We start from the raw sequence: 18,800 nt of genomic DNA, 5'->3' as shown, positions 1-18,800 counted from the left end.
TTCAGTCCCTACATCAGACCTGGAGATTCAGAGCAGCTTGCTCACAGCTGGTGAGGGCTGGAGCCAGGCTTGGGGCCACCAGGGGAGCACCGCCCCTTGGGAGGCCACAGGCACTCTCCTGCGGCTGCCCTGCCTTTCTCTTCTCCCAGAGGAAACGGGAGACCCTGGTGTGGAAGGTCCTTCATTCTAGTCAGCCGTTTCTCCCTCCCCGGGCAGAGAAGCAGGACGTACATGCATTCCTGCTGGAGAACCTGACCAACGGGGGCATCCTGGAGCTGATGATGCACTACCTGAAGAGCATGGGCCACAAGTTCCTGCTGAGGTGGCCGCCAGGGCTGGCAGAGGTGGTGCTCAGTATCTATCACAGCTGGAGGAGGCACAGCACCAGCCTGCCCAACCCGCTGCTGAGGGACTGCAGCAACAAGCACATCAAGGTCAGGTGGGCGGGGGGCCTCTTCAGGTTTGGGGTCAGGGGTGGGCTCTGTGGGCATGGGGTTGCTGTCATGTTGAGCCTCTTTGGTTGCATCCATTTGTGGACCTAGAACCTGGGCCTCTGGGGAGTCATGGGAACTGGTTTATGTTTAAAGGTGTCCCTGGTGGCTGAGTGGAGGCTGCACTCGGAGGTGAGAGTGGGCATGGGGCTATTACAAGGCTGTTGCCGGGTGAGTGTCAGCAGTGGCAGTGGAGTGGAAGGTTCTGGAAGTACAGCCTATAGGATGAGCTGTAAGTAGAGGTGAGGGAATGAGATGGTGGACAGGGCTTCTAGGGCTGGCCCCGGCACAGGGGTTGGTTGGTTGTGCGGTGGCTACCGAGATGGAGGAGAGCCAGTGGAGAGAGTGGGTGAAAGTGAAACATTCGGCTGTGTTCCAGCTGCCAGGGAATGTTACCAAATTGTGTTTTCACGGGTGAGAAGATGGAAGTACAGAGGCTAAATAGGTTGCTTAGGGAAGTGGTGGGGCCCACTGTAAGTAGGGGGCTGACCCATGGTCAGCTTCCCCGCTGACTGCACTCTGCACCCTAAGCTCCTCCACTCAGAGCTTCTTGAGGCTCAAGGGAACACTGGATGCTCTGGACCCCTTCTCCTGTTACGGGGGAAGGCTGGATGCCTGGGAGGGTGCACTTGGAGCCTTTAGAGCCCATCGGGTTGGTCTTTCTGACTGGGGACACAGAAGGCAGAAGAGCTCAGGGGTTTGACAAGTCCTAAGGGCCATGTGAGCCCGTGCTCCCTCCACAGGGATAGCTCAGGGACTATGTCGTACCACCTGCTGCCCATTAGGCCTGTTCCCCAGGGGCAGTGTGGAGTGGCTGGAAGAGGTGAGGCTTTGGTCCCCAGATGAACCAGGTTGGTTATTTCTCAGCTTTGCCCACTTGGCAGGTGGCTCCTTGTTGCTGAACTTCAGCTTCCTTGTGGCTCTGGAGGTGATGCCTGACCCAGCTACTTTTGAGGCTTGAGTGCTGTAGTATGGTTGCAGCATCTGGCCTGACATTTGGCAGGTGACAGAGCTGCCCCTTCTGTAGGGCACTCCCTTAGAACTGAAGACAGGTCTCTGGCTCCTCCCAAGTCTGTGCCAATATAGATCCATGTGCCTCTTTTTATGTCCTGGCAAGTAGCATTGATTATAAAATGGAAAGTAGGTTGAAGAAAGAATTAATGTTTATCAAAGTAAGTTTTAGTTTCATTTCATCCCATGCCTCACCCTTTGGTGCCTCTTTATGACTTCATTCCTGACCTTCTGGTGCCTGTCCTGCAGGATATGATGGTGATGTCTCTCTCCTGCATGGAGCTCCAGCTAGACCAGTGGCTGCTGACCAAGGGCAGAAGTTCTGCAGGTAGGAGGCATTCTATATTCTGTGATAGGAGTAATTTTCCCAACCCTCAGCAGCCAGGAGGAAACGGGAGTGGGAGGCTGAGTCATGGAATTCAGAGTTCCATCTGCAGTGGGCACATTTCCTGGGTTGATTTGTTGGACTAGGGAAAATCCAGGGTCCTCGAGAAATCCTTTGAATGCTCAAGAAGTAGTTACAGCTGAGCCCCCAGAGGGAGCCACCTGCCTGCTTTTTCTGTTATTCAGAATTGAAGGAAGTAAGATCTCAGATTTCTCAAGTCATCACCTGACACTTTATGTGTCCCAATCATTTTTCTAGATGATGTGTATCATTCTGACTTTTAAACACTATTTGGTGAACAAAGTTCAGTAAGTCAAATGAGGGCCCTTGGGGTCTCTCCATCTCTGTCTGGCTTGTCTGATTTCTCTGATGCTGGCCACTTGAGGGGCTGTAAGACTCCAAAGTGCTCCTGGACACTAAAGCAGGTGTGGTGGGGGCTAAGGGCAAGCTCTAGGGAGCAGAAGGGTGTCTGGAACGTTCACATGAAGTTGACTTGTGGCCTGAATGGTTTACAGTGTCTCCTCGGAACTGCCCTGCTGGTGTGGTGAATGGCAGGTTTGGGCCTGATTTCCCAGGAACCCACTTCCTGGGGGACCTCCTGCAGCTGTCATTTGCCTCATCCCAGCGGGACCTGTTTGAGGATGGCTGGCTGGAGTTTGTGGTCCGCGTTTATTGGTTGAAGTCTCGGTTCCTGGCACTGCAGGTTGGTTCTGTGGTTGGTTCCCGGGCCCCAAAACTGGGGGAAGAGAGCTGGATGTACTCTGGAGAATACGTGTGCAGGTGCACATATGGCTCCTGCCTGGCGCAGGGCTCAGGAGGAGGAAGTGGGATGTGGTGGGGAAGCTTGAGATCTCAGGTAACCCAGGATGGCCCCCAGTTTGTCCAGCATATCAGCATGACCACAGAACTCTGGAAGGGATCTCCTGTGCACCCTGTAGGCCTCCACACTCAGGATTGCCTTGGGTTCTTGAATCCTTTGCCTTTGTTTTCCTGAGAGCCCCTAAATGAGTGCACAGATGGATGCAGAGTTTTCTAGAAGGGAAAACCACTTATCTTGCATGACTTCTCAGAAGGCTTCCCCTCAGAGCCTGCTCTAGATGGCCAGAGTGGACTAGCCATCACCTCACATGGTGGTGCCTAGTACACTGTGGTGGAATGAGTAAGATTGTCATAGTCGGCTCTGGAATTAGGACAGTCCTAGCTGCTAATCCTGGCTCAGCTATTTTTTTGCTCATGATCTTGAACTTCCTCAAGTGTCCTCAGTGTCTTCATCTACAACATAGGGTTAATGATATCTTCCCTTAGAACTGTGGTATGAAGTAGTCATTCATTTGTCCAACAAATACTTGTTGAGCTCCAGCTGTGTCCAGGAACCCTTTTAGAGGGTGTAGCAGTCTCTGGACAAAACCACCCTCCTGGTGCCTGCAGTCTAGGGGGATCAGGGAGGTAAGGCACCTGGCACAGCACAGGGAGTTTCCTTCCTACTGTTCCTGACCTTTGACTGCTTTTCCTCTGACCAGGGAGACATGGAGCAGGCCCTGGAGAACTATGACATCTGCACAGAACTTCTCCAAAGCTCCACTGCCATCCAGGCTGAGGCAGGGACTGAGCAAAGAGACATCGTCATTCGCCTGCCCAATCTCTACAATGATTCTGTTGTTTCCTTGGAGGAGGTGAGTGGGAGTTACTTAACGGTGTTTTCTTGGTCAAAGATTTATTTTGGATTGGCCAAGTTAGACTAGGCCTGCCACGTCCCCGTGGAGCAAGAGAGCAGCCCAGGCGCTGAGCAGGGCTCCTACCTCTCAGGGGAGGATGAAGGAGCCTGGGAGAGGCAGCTCTCACGCTCCCCGCCCCACCCCCCCAAACACACACTGAGGAAAAGCCCGTTCAGGCGGCAGGGGGCAGGGATGGAGGGAGGCCTTCGGCAAGATCTGGAATGATCATTGCTCAGCTCTCTGGGCCACGTGCTGCAGGAGCTCTACGGGATTAGAGGGAAACTGCTGTAGAAGCCTGCAATGCTGGTCTGGCTGTGGGTTGGGTCAGTAGTATGGGGCATGTATGTCAGGCTCTGTCTGTTTCTGATCCTGTTCTTACTGTGCAGCCTCAGACCCTGCCCAGTTCTACAGCTGTGACATGTCCACTTCAGCTGACTGTCCTTCAGACTCTTACAGAATTCTCTGGGCAAGGCCAAGTGCAGTGCCCCCTGCTGCCTGCATTCTGGGGGAAACAGCAGAACTCTTGCGAGGAGAGAGTTCTGTGGGTCAATGCTGTGTCTCAGCTTCTGGACCAGGGCTCCCCTAAGTCTCCAGTGGCCTCTGGTTCCTCAGTTCCAGGAGTCTGGTTTGCTGTCCAACTATTGTGGCAGAGAATTATCTGGAACTTCTCTGCTTCCGGGGTAGTTTTTGTATTTTGCTATTTTTTTAAGGTATTTAATCTCTATACCCAAGGTGGGGCTCAAACTCATGACCCTGAGATTAAGAGTTTCATGTTCCTCTGACTGTGCCAGGCAGGCACCCCACTTTTTGCTTTGTTTTTAAAAGAATTGAGTGCCTTGACCTTAATAGAGGTCCTTTTTTTTTTTTTAAGATTTCATTTTTTATTTATTTGATAGAGCATGCGCACAAGCGAGAGTGGCAGGGAGAGGGAGAGTGAGAAGCACTCTAATGACTGAGCTGCCCAGACACCCCAATAGAAGTACTTTTTATAAAGCTATTATTTAATGTAAATGTTGGTGTACTAACAGAGTCTACTTTCGTACTCCTCATCTGGGTCTAGGGAGTGCAGACATTGGCCAGATTCAGAGAGGATGTGAGGGGTTTGTCATTGGGCAGCATGTCTGGGCTTTTTCCAGATTGACAAGAACCTGAAGTCACTGGAGCGGTGCCAGTCCCTGGAGGAGATTCAGCGGCTCTATGAGGCTGGGGACTATAAGGCCGTCGTGCATCTGCTTCGCCCCACCTTGTGTACCAGTGGTTTTGACCGGGCTAAACACCTGGAGTTTATGACTTCTATTCCAGAGAGGCCAGCCCAGCTGCTGCTGCTGCAGGTGTGTGCTGCCCACGGTCTCCCTTGCCCTGACCTCGTACCTTCTTTGCTTGGTTGTGGGTTTCTTCTCTGGAGGCTTTGAGGTGGCCCTCAAGGACATGCACCTTGGAGAGAAAAGCAGGAGTAAAAACTGCTGACTGGCACCCAGGAAGATGCTAATTAGAACACGTGGTCAAGACTAGGGGAAAGCTGGAACGTAGGAGAGCAGGTTCCAGGGTTCTGTGTGGCTCAAGACAAGTCCATGCTTGAATTGGAACATCTGCCTGGCAAATGAGGAAGGGAGACTAGTCAGCATGGCACCCAGCAATCCACCTGCTTGTTCATCTGCCTTTTTGTATTACCTTTGGAATTAAGTTTTGAGTAGATGTTAAAATGGACAAACTATACAGTATAGTCAAGACCAAATAAATACCCGTGTAGAGTCACATGATTGATAAAAAAAAGAACACCACTGTGGTGTTTGAAGCCATGTGTCCTCTCGACTCCCTCTGTGTCTGCCTTCTTCAGGAGGTAAACACTGAACACGGGGCATCAGGATCTGCTTGGTGCCATTCAGTTACTCAGTCTCTCTGTGCCTTGGTTCCCCATCTCTAGAATGGAGACGACCGCTGTGCATCCCTTAGCGGCCTGCTGTAGGGGTTATACAAGTTAGTGGTGTTGGCACCATGCCTGGCATGTAGCAAGCGCCATGTGAGTAGGTGCTGGCTCGCACCAGTGCCACCATCTTTGGAAGCGTGGGGTTGGATGATAAACATGGATGGTGATAAACACGATGTGCTTAGGGGCATTGTGGGGTCTGGTGTCCTGTCTCTTATGGTTTACATGCTAATCATTTCTTACTGTGATTATTTGTTATCTTATTGGGTCCTTCCCCTTCAATTTGGAAAGAGAACCAATCTTCTTCCAGGCTTTTTTCTCCCATTATGTGAGACTTTTCAATTAACTTTCTTAAATTGGAAAATAGTTAAGAGGTGTGGCTATAGGAGCAAATGGAGGCATCTCCATCCTGGTACATGGGGAGGAGAGAGTTGGTTCTGGGAAGGAAGGGAGAGTGGGAGACAGGAAGGGGGAGGTTCCAGTTCTTGGAAGAGGAGGGTCAGGCTGGCCTGTGCTGAGATCAAGAGATGAGATGTGTCTGACCCCAGTTGCCATGGCAGACTTGCAGGGGTGGGTGGCGGGGAATGAAGGAGTGTCCAGCATGGCTGCATATGAGAGGTATGGCTGGGTGTACCAGGGAGGCCATTAGGTGGGGAGAAGATGCCCCCACTGTGCCTATTAAGATGGCCCAGTATTCAGATGTCAGTCTGCTGCTGTTGTCCAGAACCCCTGAGTGTGGCAAGGTGCTCTCCTGGTGGGTTGGATGGGCATTGAGTAGTACTTGAGAGGTGTGTGGTGAGGCCTGGGCCAAGTGCTGTGAAAGGACATGGTTTTTATTTTGAGGATAAGTGACTTGATTTTTCCTCAATTTTCCATTGAGGGGATGTGTTTTCTTACTGATTTTGAGTAATCTTTGTATTTTAAAGTTATTAATCTTTTTCTCTTCAAAAGTTGCAAATATTTTTCCCAGTGTGCTTTTAAATTGTGACTTTTTTTTGACATATAAGAGTTTTGAATTTTATCTTGTCAAATCTTTTGATATTTTTAAAGGTTTGTGATTTTGTTCATTATGCTTACGTAGCCTTTCCAAGACCGAGAGAATATTCGTCTACTCATTCCACATAGATGGATTGAGTTCCTGTAGTGTGCCTGGCATTGGACAGGGGAGAGAGGCCCCCTTTGGCCAAATCTCTATTTTAGAAAGGGAGGCAGACAAGAAGCATGTCAACAAGTAGATAAAAACTGTATTTGCCTTTGTTTTCTTCTAGTGGTGTTAGTTTTGCATTTATTGTGCTTGGTCTAGCTTTTATGGAATTTGTCTGTGGAGGGGGTCTAATTTGGAATCTTCTAGCAGTATGATGGCTCTCTGTCCCTATTTAGGCAAACTGCTTTGAATGTTCTTCAATATAATTGTGTAGTTTTTTTCTGGTTGAATTGATTCTAAGTTCTTGATATTTTTGTTTGCGACTTTGAGCAAGATCTTTTTGTTGGTCGTTATGTTTTCTAGCTATACATTTCTGGTTTATAGGAACCCTATCAATATTTGCATGTGTATTTGCAATCTAGCCACTTTGCTGCATTCCCATTCTTTCTGATAGTTTCTCTTTGTTTGGGGTAGACGATGATGTTGCCCACAGTCAGCGACAGTTTGGTCTCCTCATTTGTTGGCAGTTATTCTTGTGCATTTGAGCTCTTTCTAGCCTTGAGCACTGGGGATTATGTCCCATTAGAGCACTGCTGGTGGGTCCTTGTCTTGTCCCTGACTTTCTTGGCAATGCTAGCTGCACTCCCAGGTCTGTCATCTTTATCTTGCTACACAATAAGCCCCTGCCCCTTGCGTGATTGGTGTTTGATCAGGAGGGGTCGGCGTGGGCCTTTGGGTTCGTCTGTGCTTCTAGGCTCCTTCATGCCTCAGGCCTCCTGCTAGAGAGTGTTGGCTTTTTCTAAAGAAACACAGGCCCCGTTTTCCTGGAAATTAGAGGTTTTAAATTGGGGGTGGTTTTGATCTGTGTTCAGACATTGCAGCACATCCCAAAGGCAGTTTTAGGCACCCCTGTCTGCGTCAGCTCAGAGAGTGCAGCTGTGCCTGTTGTGTGGAGCTGCTGCCAGGCGTTGGCTGCAGCGAGGTCAGAGCCTCATGGGGCTCTGGGCAGCAGTGCTCCCTGCTGGTCTAACAGGCCACCTGCCAGATCTGCCAGTTCACAGTCAGGCCGAGCTTCCCCACATAGCAGCATGGTGATGAAAGTGGCTGAGACTGAGGGCCTTAAGTGGGCTATGTTCTAGAGCAAAAGGAAAGGGAGCTGCACAAAAAGCGATGGCTCCCAAAGAGGAGAATTTAAAATAGTGTGGCATACTGAGAGCTCCTGCACGTGCCGAGGTGCGGCGCTAAGTGTGCTAGGGACGGCAGCTCATTTCCTGCTCCCGGTGCCTTTTCCACCTGGGCACCTGGGTAAGGCGGGCCTCTCAGAACCAAGACCTCAGCGCTGCCTGGCTGCTTGCCTCTGCTCTGGCCTTGCTCAGACTCTCCTCCACAGAGAGAGTCCCTCCCTGGGAGCCTGCCCCCCCTGCTGAAACTGTTCCAGAGCCATGGCACCAGATGAGTGTGTGACTAGGTGGCCTGGGACACGGTGGCTCAGGATGAGAGCTGACAGAGGTGCTGGAGTCACTCAGTCTCACCTTGGCTGTTCGCCAGCTCTGTGGTCTCCTCCATGTCCCAACTTTATAAATGAGGAAGCAGAGGTGCAGAGGTCAAGCCCCTTTCTGAAAACCCCCTGACTGGCACCTGCCGTGCTGTGATTGCCCTCACAGATGCCTCAAGGTCTGTGTAAAGCCTCCACTTCCTCTCTTTTTGGACTGCCCTCGTGTCTTTTCCCCAGCTACCTGCCCCTCAGTCCTGAGGACCAGGCATGGAGAGCACCATTGCAGTCCTCTCATGGTATGCCCTCCTCCTTCTCTTCTTTCTTGCCCCTACCCATGCTCAGGATTCCTTGCTCCGGCTAAAGGACCACCGGCAGTGTTTCGAGTGCTCCGATGTGGCTTTGCATGAGGCTGTCCAGCAGATGGTGAATGCGAGTGAGTCTGCAGCCAAGGAGGAGTGGGTGGCCACGGTGACCCAGCTGCTGCTGGGCATTGAGCAGGCGCTCTCGGCTGACAGCAGCGGCAGCATCCTAAAGGAATCGTCTTCCTCCACTGGCCTCACCCGACTTACCAACAACCTCATCCAGGTAACCCACCACTCCTTCCTGCAGACATGCCCTTTCTTCATAGCTAACCGGATTTCCTGCAAGCTAGGCACCCCAAGGGGATGCGTTGGCTGCTCTGGCTGTAGGAAGTGGGCACTGCAGGTGGCGGGTCACCATGCGCTGCCTACACACCTGCCTGGGGCTGGCTGGGTCTAGGGGTGGAGATTGCTGAGCACTGGGCACCACAGGGTTCTTCTAGACCCCCCATCTCCAAGGGCTGGAATTAGGCTCAGGGCAGGAGGCCCTGACGTGTGTGCAGTGAGCAGGAGGTGGAGCTGGGGCTGGTACCCCAGGCCCTTGTTCTCCTCACCAGGGCTCTCCACCACCACACATCATCCTGGCTCTCATACGTAAGGGGTGGTCACCACACTCTGTTGTCCAGTGGGCTTCATAGCAGGGAACCTTCCTTAAGTTCTTTCTCCTGACAATAACTACTCAGGCTGTCAACAGGTCCTGCCAAATCCCCATCCTTAACGTCCCCATTCTTTGTTTCTCCTCTCTGTGTGTAGTGCTCTGCCTTAGCTCAGGCCACTGCTGTCTCTTCTTTGAACTGTGGCGGCTTACTCCCCACAGTCCTCCTGTGGAAATATCAGTGTACTTTTCCTTCTCTTCAACCCACCATAGATGGATTACCCATCACCCAAAGTGCATGACTTCAAGCCTAGCCTCCTTTACTCATCTTTTGCTTCCTTGGCTGCTTCTGGGCCTCTGCCTGCACGCCTGTCCTCTGCTACCAACTCCTGCTCTCTTCAGTACTGGTTCCACCGCAGCTACTCAACTGGAGTGTCACCTCTGTTCCAGAAAACCTCAGGGTTCTCCTCTGTCCCCACCCCCTCCTCTGAGACCCTACTGTGACCCTCATTTGCCTTAAATGCAGCGACCATACTGATTCTGATTCCCAATTTTTTTAAAAAAAGATTTTATTTATTATTTATTTGAGAGAGAGAGAGAGAGCAAGCATGCATGCAAGCAGAGGGAGAAGCAGAGGGAGAGGGACAGATAAGCGGACTCCACGCTGAGTGTGCAGCCCACTGTGAGGCTCAATCTCACGACCCTGAGACCACAACCTGAGCCAAAATCAAGAGTCAGCCACCTAACCAGCTGAGCTACCCAGGCACCCCTGATTCTTAACTCTTGAGTGGCTTGTCTGTGCCTCTCTTCCTGCTGCTCTCTTCCTGCTGTCAACTTGCCCTGCCCCACTCACCTCTATAACCCTTATATCGGGCTTGGGCCCAGCACATGGTAGATGCTGAGTGCATCAGGAGCTGCACGTGACATGAGGGAGGATTGTCAGAGCTGGCTCCTCTGATGCCTGAGCTTAACTCTGTTGTTGGGCACCCTGGGACTCTGATGACGTGCTAGAATGGTTCTAGGTCCATGTCCCCACCTCTGCCCTGACAAGTCATCCCAGAGGGTGGAAGGGACAGCTGGCTTGACTGTGACACCCATATTCTTCTCCCTCTCCCAGGTCATCGATTGCAGCATGGCTGTGCAGGAGGAGCCCAAGGAGCCCCATGTCTCTTCAGTGCTGCCCTGGATCATCTTGCACCGGGTCATCTGGCAGGAGGAGGACACCTTCCACTCCATCTGCCACCAGCAGCAGCTCCAGAACCCGGCAGATGAAGGTGCCAGGGAGTGGGTCTGGGTGGGGCTAGGCCCTGACAGCCCTGTCCAGGTGCTGAGTGGACTTAGGACTCAGTCAACAGGATTTTGTGTGGTGCTCAGAAGAAGCAGAAGCTCCTTCAGGGAGTTCATTGTGCAGTGAGGTCAAGAGGCAGTGGGTGTGTGCTATTTCATGTCTGGTGCCGGTGGCAGCACAGAATGATAGCACGGTGAGTGCTTACAAGGAGTGCTGATGCTGCTCTGGGCAGTCTCACGCTTGCTTCCCCAAGGCAGCCCTGTGAGAGGGGCAGCCACACACTAGCCCTTACACTTAATCACTGTGCTCTGGCCCCTGCTGGTGTGAGCCCGTCAGGGCGGGAGTGTGGGCAGCTGGCGGGATGTAAGGAGGGAGCACAGGTTCCACATCCCAAATGTCACATCTTGGCTGTGTGAACTTGGGCAAGTCATACAACCTCTCAGCCTCTATTCCCCAGGTACCTGCTGGGAATATGGTACCTATCTCAGAGGGTTGTTCTGAGGACAAAATGAAATAATAAAGCTATCATTTGTCAAATCAGTGCCTGGCACATGGGGTTGCTAAATGATGAGTAGTTAAGAACAAGGAGCTGAAAAGGGCAAGCCCAGGACTCTTCATGAAGGTGGTACTTGAGCCAGGTCAGTGCAGTGGTGGGAAATTCAGTGAACTGAAGAATTAACAATAGCAGCTAATGACATTTAAACAAGTTTCCCTATCATTCTACTATGTGGTAGAATTTTCTTGCATTTTTTGTCTAGATTTGGCCAATGACACAAAATTTTTATATAGCTGAGATTTTAGTATACATATTTATGTATTCAACTAAACTTCAGATTAAATTAATTGGGGATTTTTCCTCAGTGATTTGAAAAATCAAAAAAGTGGAAAATAAAGTAAGTCATCCCTATTCCAATGACCTAGCGAAGGCCAGAGTTAACATGTGGTTTGTTTCCTTCCATTCATTCTCTCTAAGTTCTGTAACTCCCCCAATTCTTGTCAACTGCTCACTGCATGTCAGACTTCTGGGAATAAGGCACTTTACTCTGACAGATTTGGGTGGGAGGAGACAAACCAGAATACCCACAATGCCAAGCCAGTGTGGCCTGCTGAAAGAAGGGTGCCTCAAGCTGCCGGGGTGGGGTTGGGGGGCAAGTTTGAGAGAAGGTTTGAGAGAAGAGCAGGGACAGAGGAAGACACTGGAGAAATGGAGCAGTGTGAGCAGGGATGCAGGAGAGCTGGGCCATGTGGGTTGGACACGGGAAGGGCCAGACTGAGAAAGGCTTTCAGGTCCTATTTTATGAAGCTGTTTCGGTTTTGCTCTGTGGTTTTTGTAATGCTGTTGAGAGGTGTCCTGCTTTACTGAGCCATTCCCCCCGCTGACCCCTCAGGATGCCTGCAACATATCTCTCTTATAGGTCACACTTGAGTGAACCTCATGTATACCTTTTTGCTTCTGCCTAATTGATTTTTTGGATAAATTTCTAGGATGAGTATCTTCTGAGCTCATGACAAGTGGTACCTTTTTATTTTCCAGAAAGGTTTTAATGGTGAAAAAAACAATTAAGGTTTATGACTATGTCTATTGTTTTTCTTATAATACAAAAGACTCCTGAATTGAGAGTATCCTTTCCCCTGTGATTAATTTTGCAAACAAAATACAGTTTATAAAAAATGTGCTGGTAAGCAAACAAGGAAAGGGGGATGGTGGAATGCCATCAACTTGAGAGGATAGGCCAAGGGAAAGAATCCAAGATTCTGGTAGACGGGCAGCAGGTGTGGTTCCTGTCCCCTCCTCTCCCACTGGTAAGAAAGCTGAGGGAAGTTGGGAATTTGGCAAAATCCTGGGAAATATTATTAATGTCCTCTCATTTGTAGACAGCAGGCTAGCGGGGAAGCCCCTCCATATCACCCTGGGCTTGGCGGAGACAGGAAGGGCTCCTGGGCCCTGCCACCTTCCAGTGACCAGACCTCACTGAGGGAAGGGGTCCAGGGATGAAGCACATTACTGGCTGGGTGGTGAGAGGCCTGGTGTAGAGTAGAACATTGTCATATTGAGTTCTCTGAGCCAGTTCATTGGGAATCACTACTTGCTAACGGCAGAGGAAGAAGGATACAGCACAGGGAAGTTGATCTGTGCTTCAGGTCTGACCCAGGCCTTGTCTGGCCTGGCAGGCAGCTCTGGAGCCAGAGGAGCCCATCAGAGCTGTCATCCCATGTTGGCCTCAAGTAGCCGGTCTTTAGACTCCCATCTTGCTCAGTCACTGCACAGGGACTCCCACAGGAAGTGCATGGCCTTGGGTGAGGTGCATCTCTGCAGCTACAGAAGACCCTGAAGGAGCTGACAGCTGGGACTATCTGCTGCTGCACTCTTCTCAGTGGGTAGCCAGTCCTACCTTAAAGGGCATCTCCAAGAGAAGATAAAATCCTCGCTGGGGAGCGAGGACTGTGTGTGGCCCCTAGCCCAGTGTGATCTCCCCTTTAACTCCGCAGACAGCTTACAGAAAAGTGGATTGAGAGCAGCACCTACTTTAAAATTATGGCTTTAAGGAAAGGGTAAATTGACCTTATATTTGGGAGAGTGCCCCAGAAAATTCACTGGTGATATGTTAGAGTACTTAAGCATAGTATGGAGGAAGTGCTGGGGTAGAGAGAAGTGACATGGCAAGTGTGCTGGCAGATTGTAGCCCACCCCCGATCCTGTGTGGGGGATGAAAAAGAAATAGATGAGCTCAGACAGGAAGAAAACTTACACCAAGGAACAGAGTCGGGGCCCTGTAATGATTTGCACAAGAAATCACTTATGACAAAATTTAAATGAATAAGTAGAATGAAATGAAAAGGAAAGTCGCAAAACTAAGGGAAAACATTGCAAACCAAGCCTCACCAATATAAACGAATAATCCAGACTGCGAGGAGCAGAATGAGTTTGGCTAGAACCAGGGATACAAATCAGAGCTAAAAACGTTGACAAGAAGGATGGGTATGGGAAACAGGTGGTCCTTTTTGAGGGTAGATTGTGCTTCTGATGGAAAGACTCTAAAAGTGAAACAGGACAAGCAGCCAACCCGCTGTCAAACACAGGAATAACATTAATTTCTCTGTAATAAAAACAATGTGCAGATTCAAAGTGTTCAGTGTATATCGTGAAAAATTGATACATAGCAAGGTACATCCAGGTTAAGGATCTGCTTTAAAAAATAAAGATATTTTAGATTTCTAAACTGAAAAAGCAATTTGTCTTCACAGGATAAACATGAGATTCATTTCAGATTTCTCCCTAGCTGCATTCAGGGCATTTGAGGTGCTATTGAAAAGTCTACACTGTTCTCCAGGAAAGATGGTGCAAGCTAGGACATCTGGCCAAGTTGTTTGTCATTAATAGCAGCAACAGACATTTATAAACAGGGATTCCAGCTTCTGTGGGTGCTTCTAAAAACACCTCTGGAGGGTAAAGTCAGTAAACCAACATGAGTCAGAATGAAATTTGTCAGGAGTGGAAAAGCCACGGGCAAGAATTTGTGATGAGCATCAAATCCATTTAGAACTGGAACTGAGAGAAAGCAACTGTGCTAATTATGGACACGGAACAGTGTTAGTGTTGCAAACCTTGAAGTGCTACAACTAATATGTACAAGAACACTGAGAGAAGGGGAGAAAGGAAGTGTTACAAGCTATCCATCTTGTATAATAGAATCATTTGATGCTGTTGAAAATGGAAACTAAAGGGCCAGTATGGCTTAATTTCTTCATGATTTTCTGCGTTCGTTCGTTTGTTTGTTTTAAATCCATGCCTTTCATACCTTTTAAAAAATTTTAATTTTTTTTTTTTTATTAGAGCAAGTGAGTGAGAGAGGACACATGAGCAGGGGGAGGGGAGGGAGGAGCAGAGGGAGGAGCAGAGGGAGAAGCAGAGTCCCTTTTGAGCAGGGAACCGAATGTGGGGCTCTGTCCTGGGACCCTGGGATCATGACCTGAGCTGAAGGCAGACACTTAAGTAACTGAGCCACCCAGGTGCCCCCCTTTCATACCTTTTTGACTGGGGCTGGCCGATGGTCAAAAAGTATAAAACAAATTTCATGAAAGAATCCTTACTCTGGGTGTGAGCCCCACTGGTATTTTCTGTCCTGTATTCTATCCTAGTCCTCTTTAAAAATGCTAATTACAAGCCCACTAGTGAGTTATAGACTGGAGTTTCAAAAACACAGAAGGATATTTAAGGAGCTAGTAATAGTTCTAGTGGTGAACAGACACTTAACTGAAACTTAGTCATTCTGTGTTTCTTCTGTAATATTCCGATAGGCCTATATACAAGAATTTTGAAGAAATGGTATATGTAGTATGGGTTTCATTGTTAAAAATTATTTATCTTTCTGTTTGAAAATGTTTAATATGTGCCCAGAGGGATGCTTCCAGTGATGTCCACCAAATGTCAGTGTGGTTATATGGAGGTAGATGAGGCATTCCTTATGTCTTTTTGTATGATTTGAATTGTTTTTTTGAGAAGCATGTATTGCCTTAGTAAAGCTAGTCAAGTCATTACTTACTTAAAAAGATTAAAAAAAAGGAAAGAAAGAAAAATCTGTGGCCACCTTGGTAAAGACAGAAAAGCCCACAAAGGAGAGACTCGCCTTTCAGCTCCCACACATGTCCCCATGCTAACTCTGTGTCGGTCTGGTCTTTCCCTAGTGATGGCAGAGACGCCCATGCTCCCATCCTCCCTCATGCTGCTCAACACAGCCCATGAATATTTGGGCAGGAGGTCCTGGTGCTGCAATTCTGATGGGGCTCTGCTGCGATTCTACGTAAGCGCTGCCCTCTTGGCCAGGGCTTGTGGGGTGCGGGGGGTGGGGTGTGTGGAGTGTGGGTTGGGATGGGTTGCCCCCTGAGGCCTGCTTGCTTGGCCTCCCCCCCGCAATAGGGCCTGCTATGCTCCTTTGATTTTGTATGTGACTACTGAGAGTTGCCAGAAAGTCTCAACTTGGTTTCCTTGTGCACCTGAGTTCAGGGGTTTTGGACCTGGCCCTGACCTGCAGGTGGATTTAGAACCACTGCTTGTTACTCCATCTGTTGTGTGTGTGTCAGGCATGGGGCCAGGTCCTGGAAGTAACAGCTGCATTCCCCACTGCCTTCCATTGAATCCCGTTTGCCGGGCACCAGTCATACAAGGTAGTAGTTGCTGACTCAATAGCTACATAGTAAGTAAATATTTAGTGAGTGCAAATAGCCTTCCCTCACTTGGTAGCTATGATCGACTGGGTGTACTGGGGATAAGCAGCATGATTCCCGTCCCCAAAACTTGCTGCTGAGTTGCAGAGCATGAGAAGGGCACCTAACCCAGCCTGTTAATAAATGTTTAGTGGAACATGGCCATAACCACTCATCTACCTATTAACTGTGGCTGCTTTGGCAATACAGTGGCAGGGGTGAGGGGCTCTGATAGAGTCCATACTGTACATGAAATCTGAGATACTTTCTGTGTGACCCTTCGGGAAAAGGTTTGCTGACCTCTGCTGTTTACCTTTTCAGTGAGCAAGCACACCCTCTGTACAGCTGCAGTGTGTCTCCCTTGATCTTGATCTTCCTCTTGATCTTCCTCTTCTGCCCTATGCTTTCCCCATGGCTCTTACCACCTTCTAGCATGCCATGTGGTTTACTTATCTAGTATGTTTATTGTGTACCTCTTCTCCACTGATACATAACTAGGATTTTTGTTGGTTTTGTTCACTGCTGGATCCTAGTACCTTAGCACAGCACACCTAGCCCATAGTAGGTGCTTAATATATCATGGGATGAATGAATGAGACTGAGAAATCTGTAGAGCTCATGTATGTGTGAGGCTTGACAGTTTGCAGAGCACTTGTGCAGAGGAGGCAGAGACTTGGCAGGAGCCCTAGCCGTAGATGCCTGTCTGCTTTCCCCGTGAGTTCTGAGGGCCTCCCGGGTGCTGACCTTGGTCAGCTCCACACTTCAGAACCATTTCTGGAATAATCGTGCCAAGCTTAAACTATATTGCTGCCCAGGAATTGGCGACTTCCCACTTCTGCCTTCGCTTGCTCGATGAGAGAGTGTGGAGACATTGTCTTCTTCTACAGGGTCCCCTCTGCAGGGCAGTCAGTCACCCTTATGACCTTATGCTGCTTGGGGGAAGGTCAAGAATGAGGTAGCACCTCTGCAAGCTGATACCCACCAGAAGCAGTACTGAGGGGCCACCTTCCAGGCAGGCAGTGGGGGTGATGATGGGACGAGCTACTCTAGGTTTTCCTTGGGTTGTGTCTTCTTTGGTGAAGCGTGAATTCTACTGCCAGGATCTGCCAAGTAAATTTGAGGGAGTAGAAGTGATAACATACATCCATGTTTCATTTCATATCTCCTGACTTTTCTACCCAAAGCCCAGCTTTTACATGCCTGCAGCAACTTCTCCTTTGTGGACTTGGCCTCTGCTTATTGACTGCCCTCTCTGCTCAGGGCTCTTGAGGTGGCCTCTAGTGATTTGCTTGCTAATATAATTTGCTCATTTTTCTGTTGGGCTTTTTTTCTTCTTCCTGTTGATTTGTCGAGTTTTTATGTACTCTGAATTCCAGTCTTTTGTCTGATAAATATGTTTCACCAGTTTTACATGCCCGTGTGTGTGTGTGTGTGTGTGTGTGTGTGTGTGTGTGTGTATTTAGTTCTAATTTCTAGGCAATTTTATGTGATGTGTCTTTTAACTTTGTGTGTAGTGTTTGTTTTACATGATTTAAATGCCAAATTTATTAGTCCTTTATGGTTTGTGGGGTTTTTGTTTTCTGTGTATGGTTTGTTTTGTTTTTTGTACTTCAAGAAATCCTTTCCTCCCACAAGATTATTAATATATTCTCCTCTGTATTAATCTTAAAGTTCACTCTCATTTTTCCATTCAGTCTTTATTCCTTCTCAATTTTTGTTTGTTTGTTTATGACATAAGGTATGGATCCATTTTACATTCCATATGGGTGGCCATTTGGTTTGTACCATTCATCAAAGAGTCTGTTCTTTCTACCTGAATCTGTAAGACCCCCTCCATTTTCTGTCCATATGTGTGAGGGTTTGTTGTTGGACTTTGTTCTTTACACTGATGTAGGTATTCCTGTGCCAGTACCATACTGCCTTTGAGAGAAACTGATACCTGCTATGATTAATCTACTTAAGGTCTTATACTTTCATGTCCCTTAATATAGTTTTATACTTTTCTCCTTAAGCTCTTATATGTGTTCTGTTAGATTCATACCTGGGCATTATTCTTTTTTAATTCCTAATATAAATAGATATTTAAAAATTAAGCTTTCTATTGTGTGTGTGTGGACAGATAGGAACACTACTTTTTTTTATCTTTTTATATATATATATATTTTTTTTCCATTTTATTTATTTTTTCAGCGTAACAGTATTCATTGTTTTTGCACAACACCCAGTGCTCCATGCAAAATGTGCCCTCTCTATTACCCACCACCTGTTCCCCCAACCTCCCACCCCTGACCCTTCAAAACCCTCAGGTTGTTTTTCAGAGTCCATAGTCTCTTATGGGAACACTACTTTTTTAAAAAATAAGTTTCTCCTGTACATAGCTCCTTTGCTTATTGCTCTTAGTAATTCTGGTGGCTTATAGATTTCTCAAATTTTCTGGGTGGATACTTATATCGTCCATGAATAACTATTTTTTTCCCTTCTTTTCAATCCTAGCAGTTTCCTTTTTTTTTTTTTTTTCCTTGTCTTAATGCTTTTGGCCTAGGGATTGGCAAAACTTTCCCTGTAAAGGGACAGATGGTAAATCTTTGAAGCTTCTGTCGGCCATAGAGGCTCTGTTGCAGATACTCAGCTCTCACATTGCAGCGCAGAAGCAGCCATTGTCAGTATGTAAAGAGAATATGTAAAAACTTGTGGATGCAGAAATTTGAATTTCATAAGTTACAAAATAACATTCTTCTTTTGCTTTTTTTTTTTTTCAATCATTTAAAAATGTAAATGCCAATCTTAGTTTCTGAGCTATACAAAAATAGGTAGTGGGAGGATTTGCCCCCTGGGCCATAGTTTGTCACCCCAGCCTTGAGCTCTCTCTCTTCTTTTGGGGGAGAGTATAAATTTTAAACTGTTGACCCTTTCTTTGGAGATTCTACACCTATTTAGATTTTCTTTTGTTAAACCAGTTATATTTTTGAAATAGTGTCCACATAAGCATAAAGTTGTTCATGAAGTATGCTTATGATTTAAAAAATCTCTGTGGTACCTCTGGTTATCCCTCTGTTTCAGTGCTAAAATCATTTATTTGTGCTTCCCCTGTTCCTTTTTTATAAGCCAGTCTTTCCTGAAGCTTATCTAAATTAGCTTTTTCAGGGGCACCTGGGTGGCTCGGTTGTTAAGAGTCTGCCTTTGGC

The 18,800-nt window shown here is 48.0% G+C and overlaps 1 protein-coding gene across 13 annotated transcripts in view; it reads left to right on the top strand.

Annotated features, from left to right (window-relative positions):
* CABIN1 (calcineurin binding protein 1) overlaps positions 1 to 18,800 on the top strand; it is a 156,540-nt gene that overhangs the window by 37,699 nt on the left and 100,041 nt on the right. For all 13 annotated transcript variants that reach the window (XM_046024472.1, XM_046024470.1, XM_046024479.1 and 10 more), the window contains 8 exons: positions 217 to 434; positions 1,752 to 1,830; positions 2,403 to 2,590; positions 3,408 to 3,560; positions 4,739 to 4,933; positions 8,511 to 8,753; positions 10,240 to 10,396; positions 15,097 to 15,212. In XM_046024472.1, coding sequence (XP_045880428.1) covers positions 217 to 434; positions 1,752 to 1,830; positions 2,403 to 2,590; positions 3,408 to 3,560; positions 4,739 to 4,933; positions 8,511 to 8,753; positions 10,240 to 10,396; positions 15,097 to 15,212 — 1,349 coding nt within the window. The remainder of the gene's footprint in view (positions 1 to 216; positions 435 to 1,751; positions 1,831 to 2,402; positions 2,591 to 3,407; positions 3,561 to 4,738; positions 4,934 to 8,510; positions 8,754 to 10,239; positions 10,397 to 15,096; positions 15,213 to 18,800) is intronic.

This window comes from Meles meles, chromosome 12 (assembly GCF_922984935.1).
Source record: "Meles meles chromosome 12, mMelMel3.1 paternal haplotype, whole genome shotgun sequence".
Taxonomy (NCBI): domain Eukaryota; kingdom Metazoa; phylum Chordata; class Mammalia; order Carnivora; family Mustelidae; genus Meles; species Meles meles.
The sequence above is the reverse complement of the archived record's forward strand: the minus strand, read 5'-3'. Positions and strand labels throughout refer to the sequence as shown.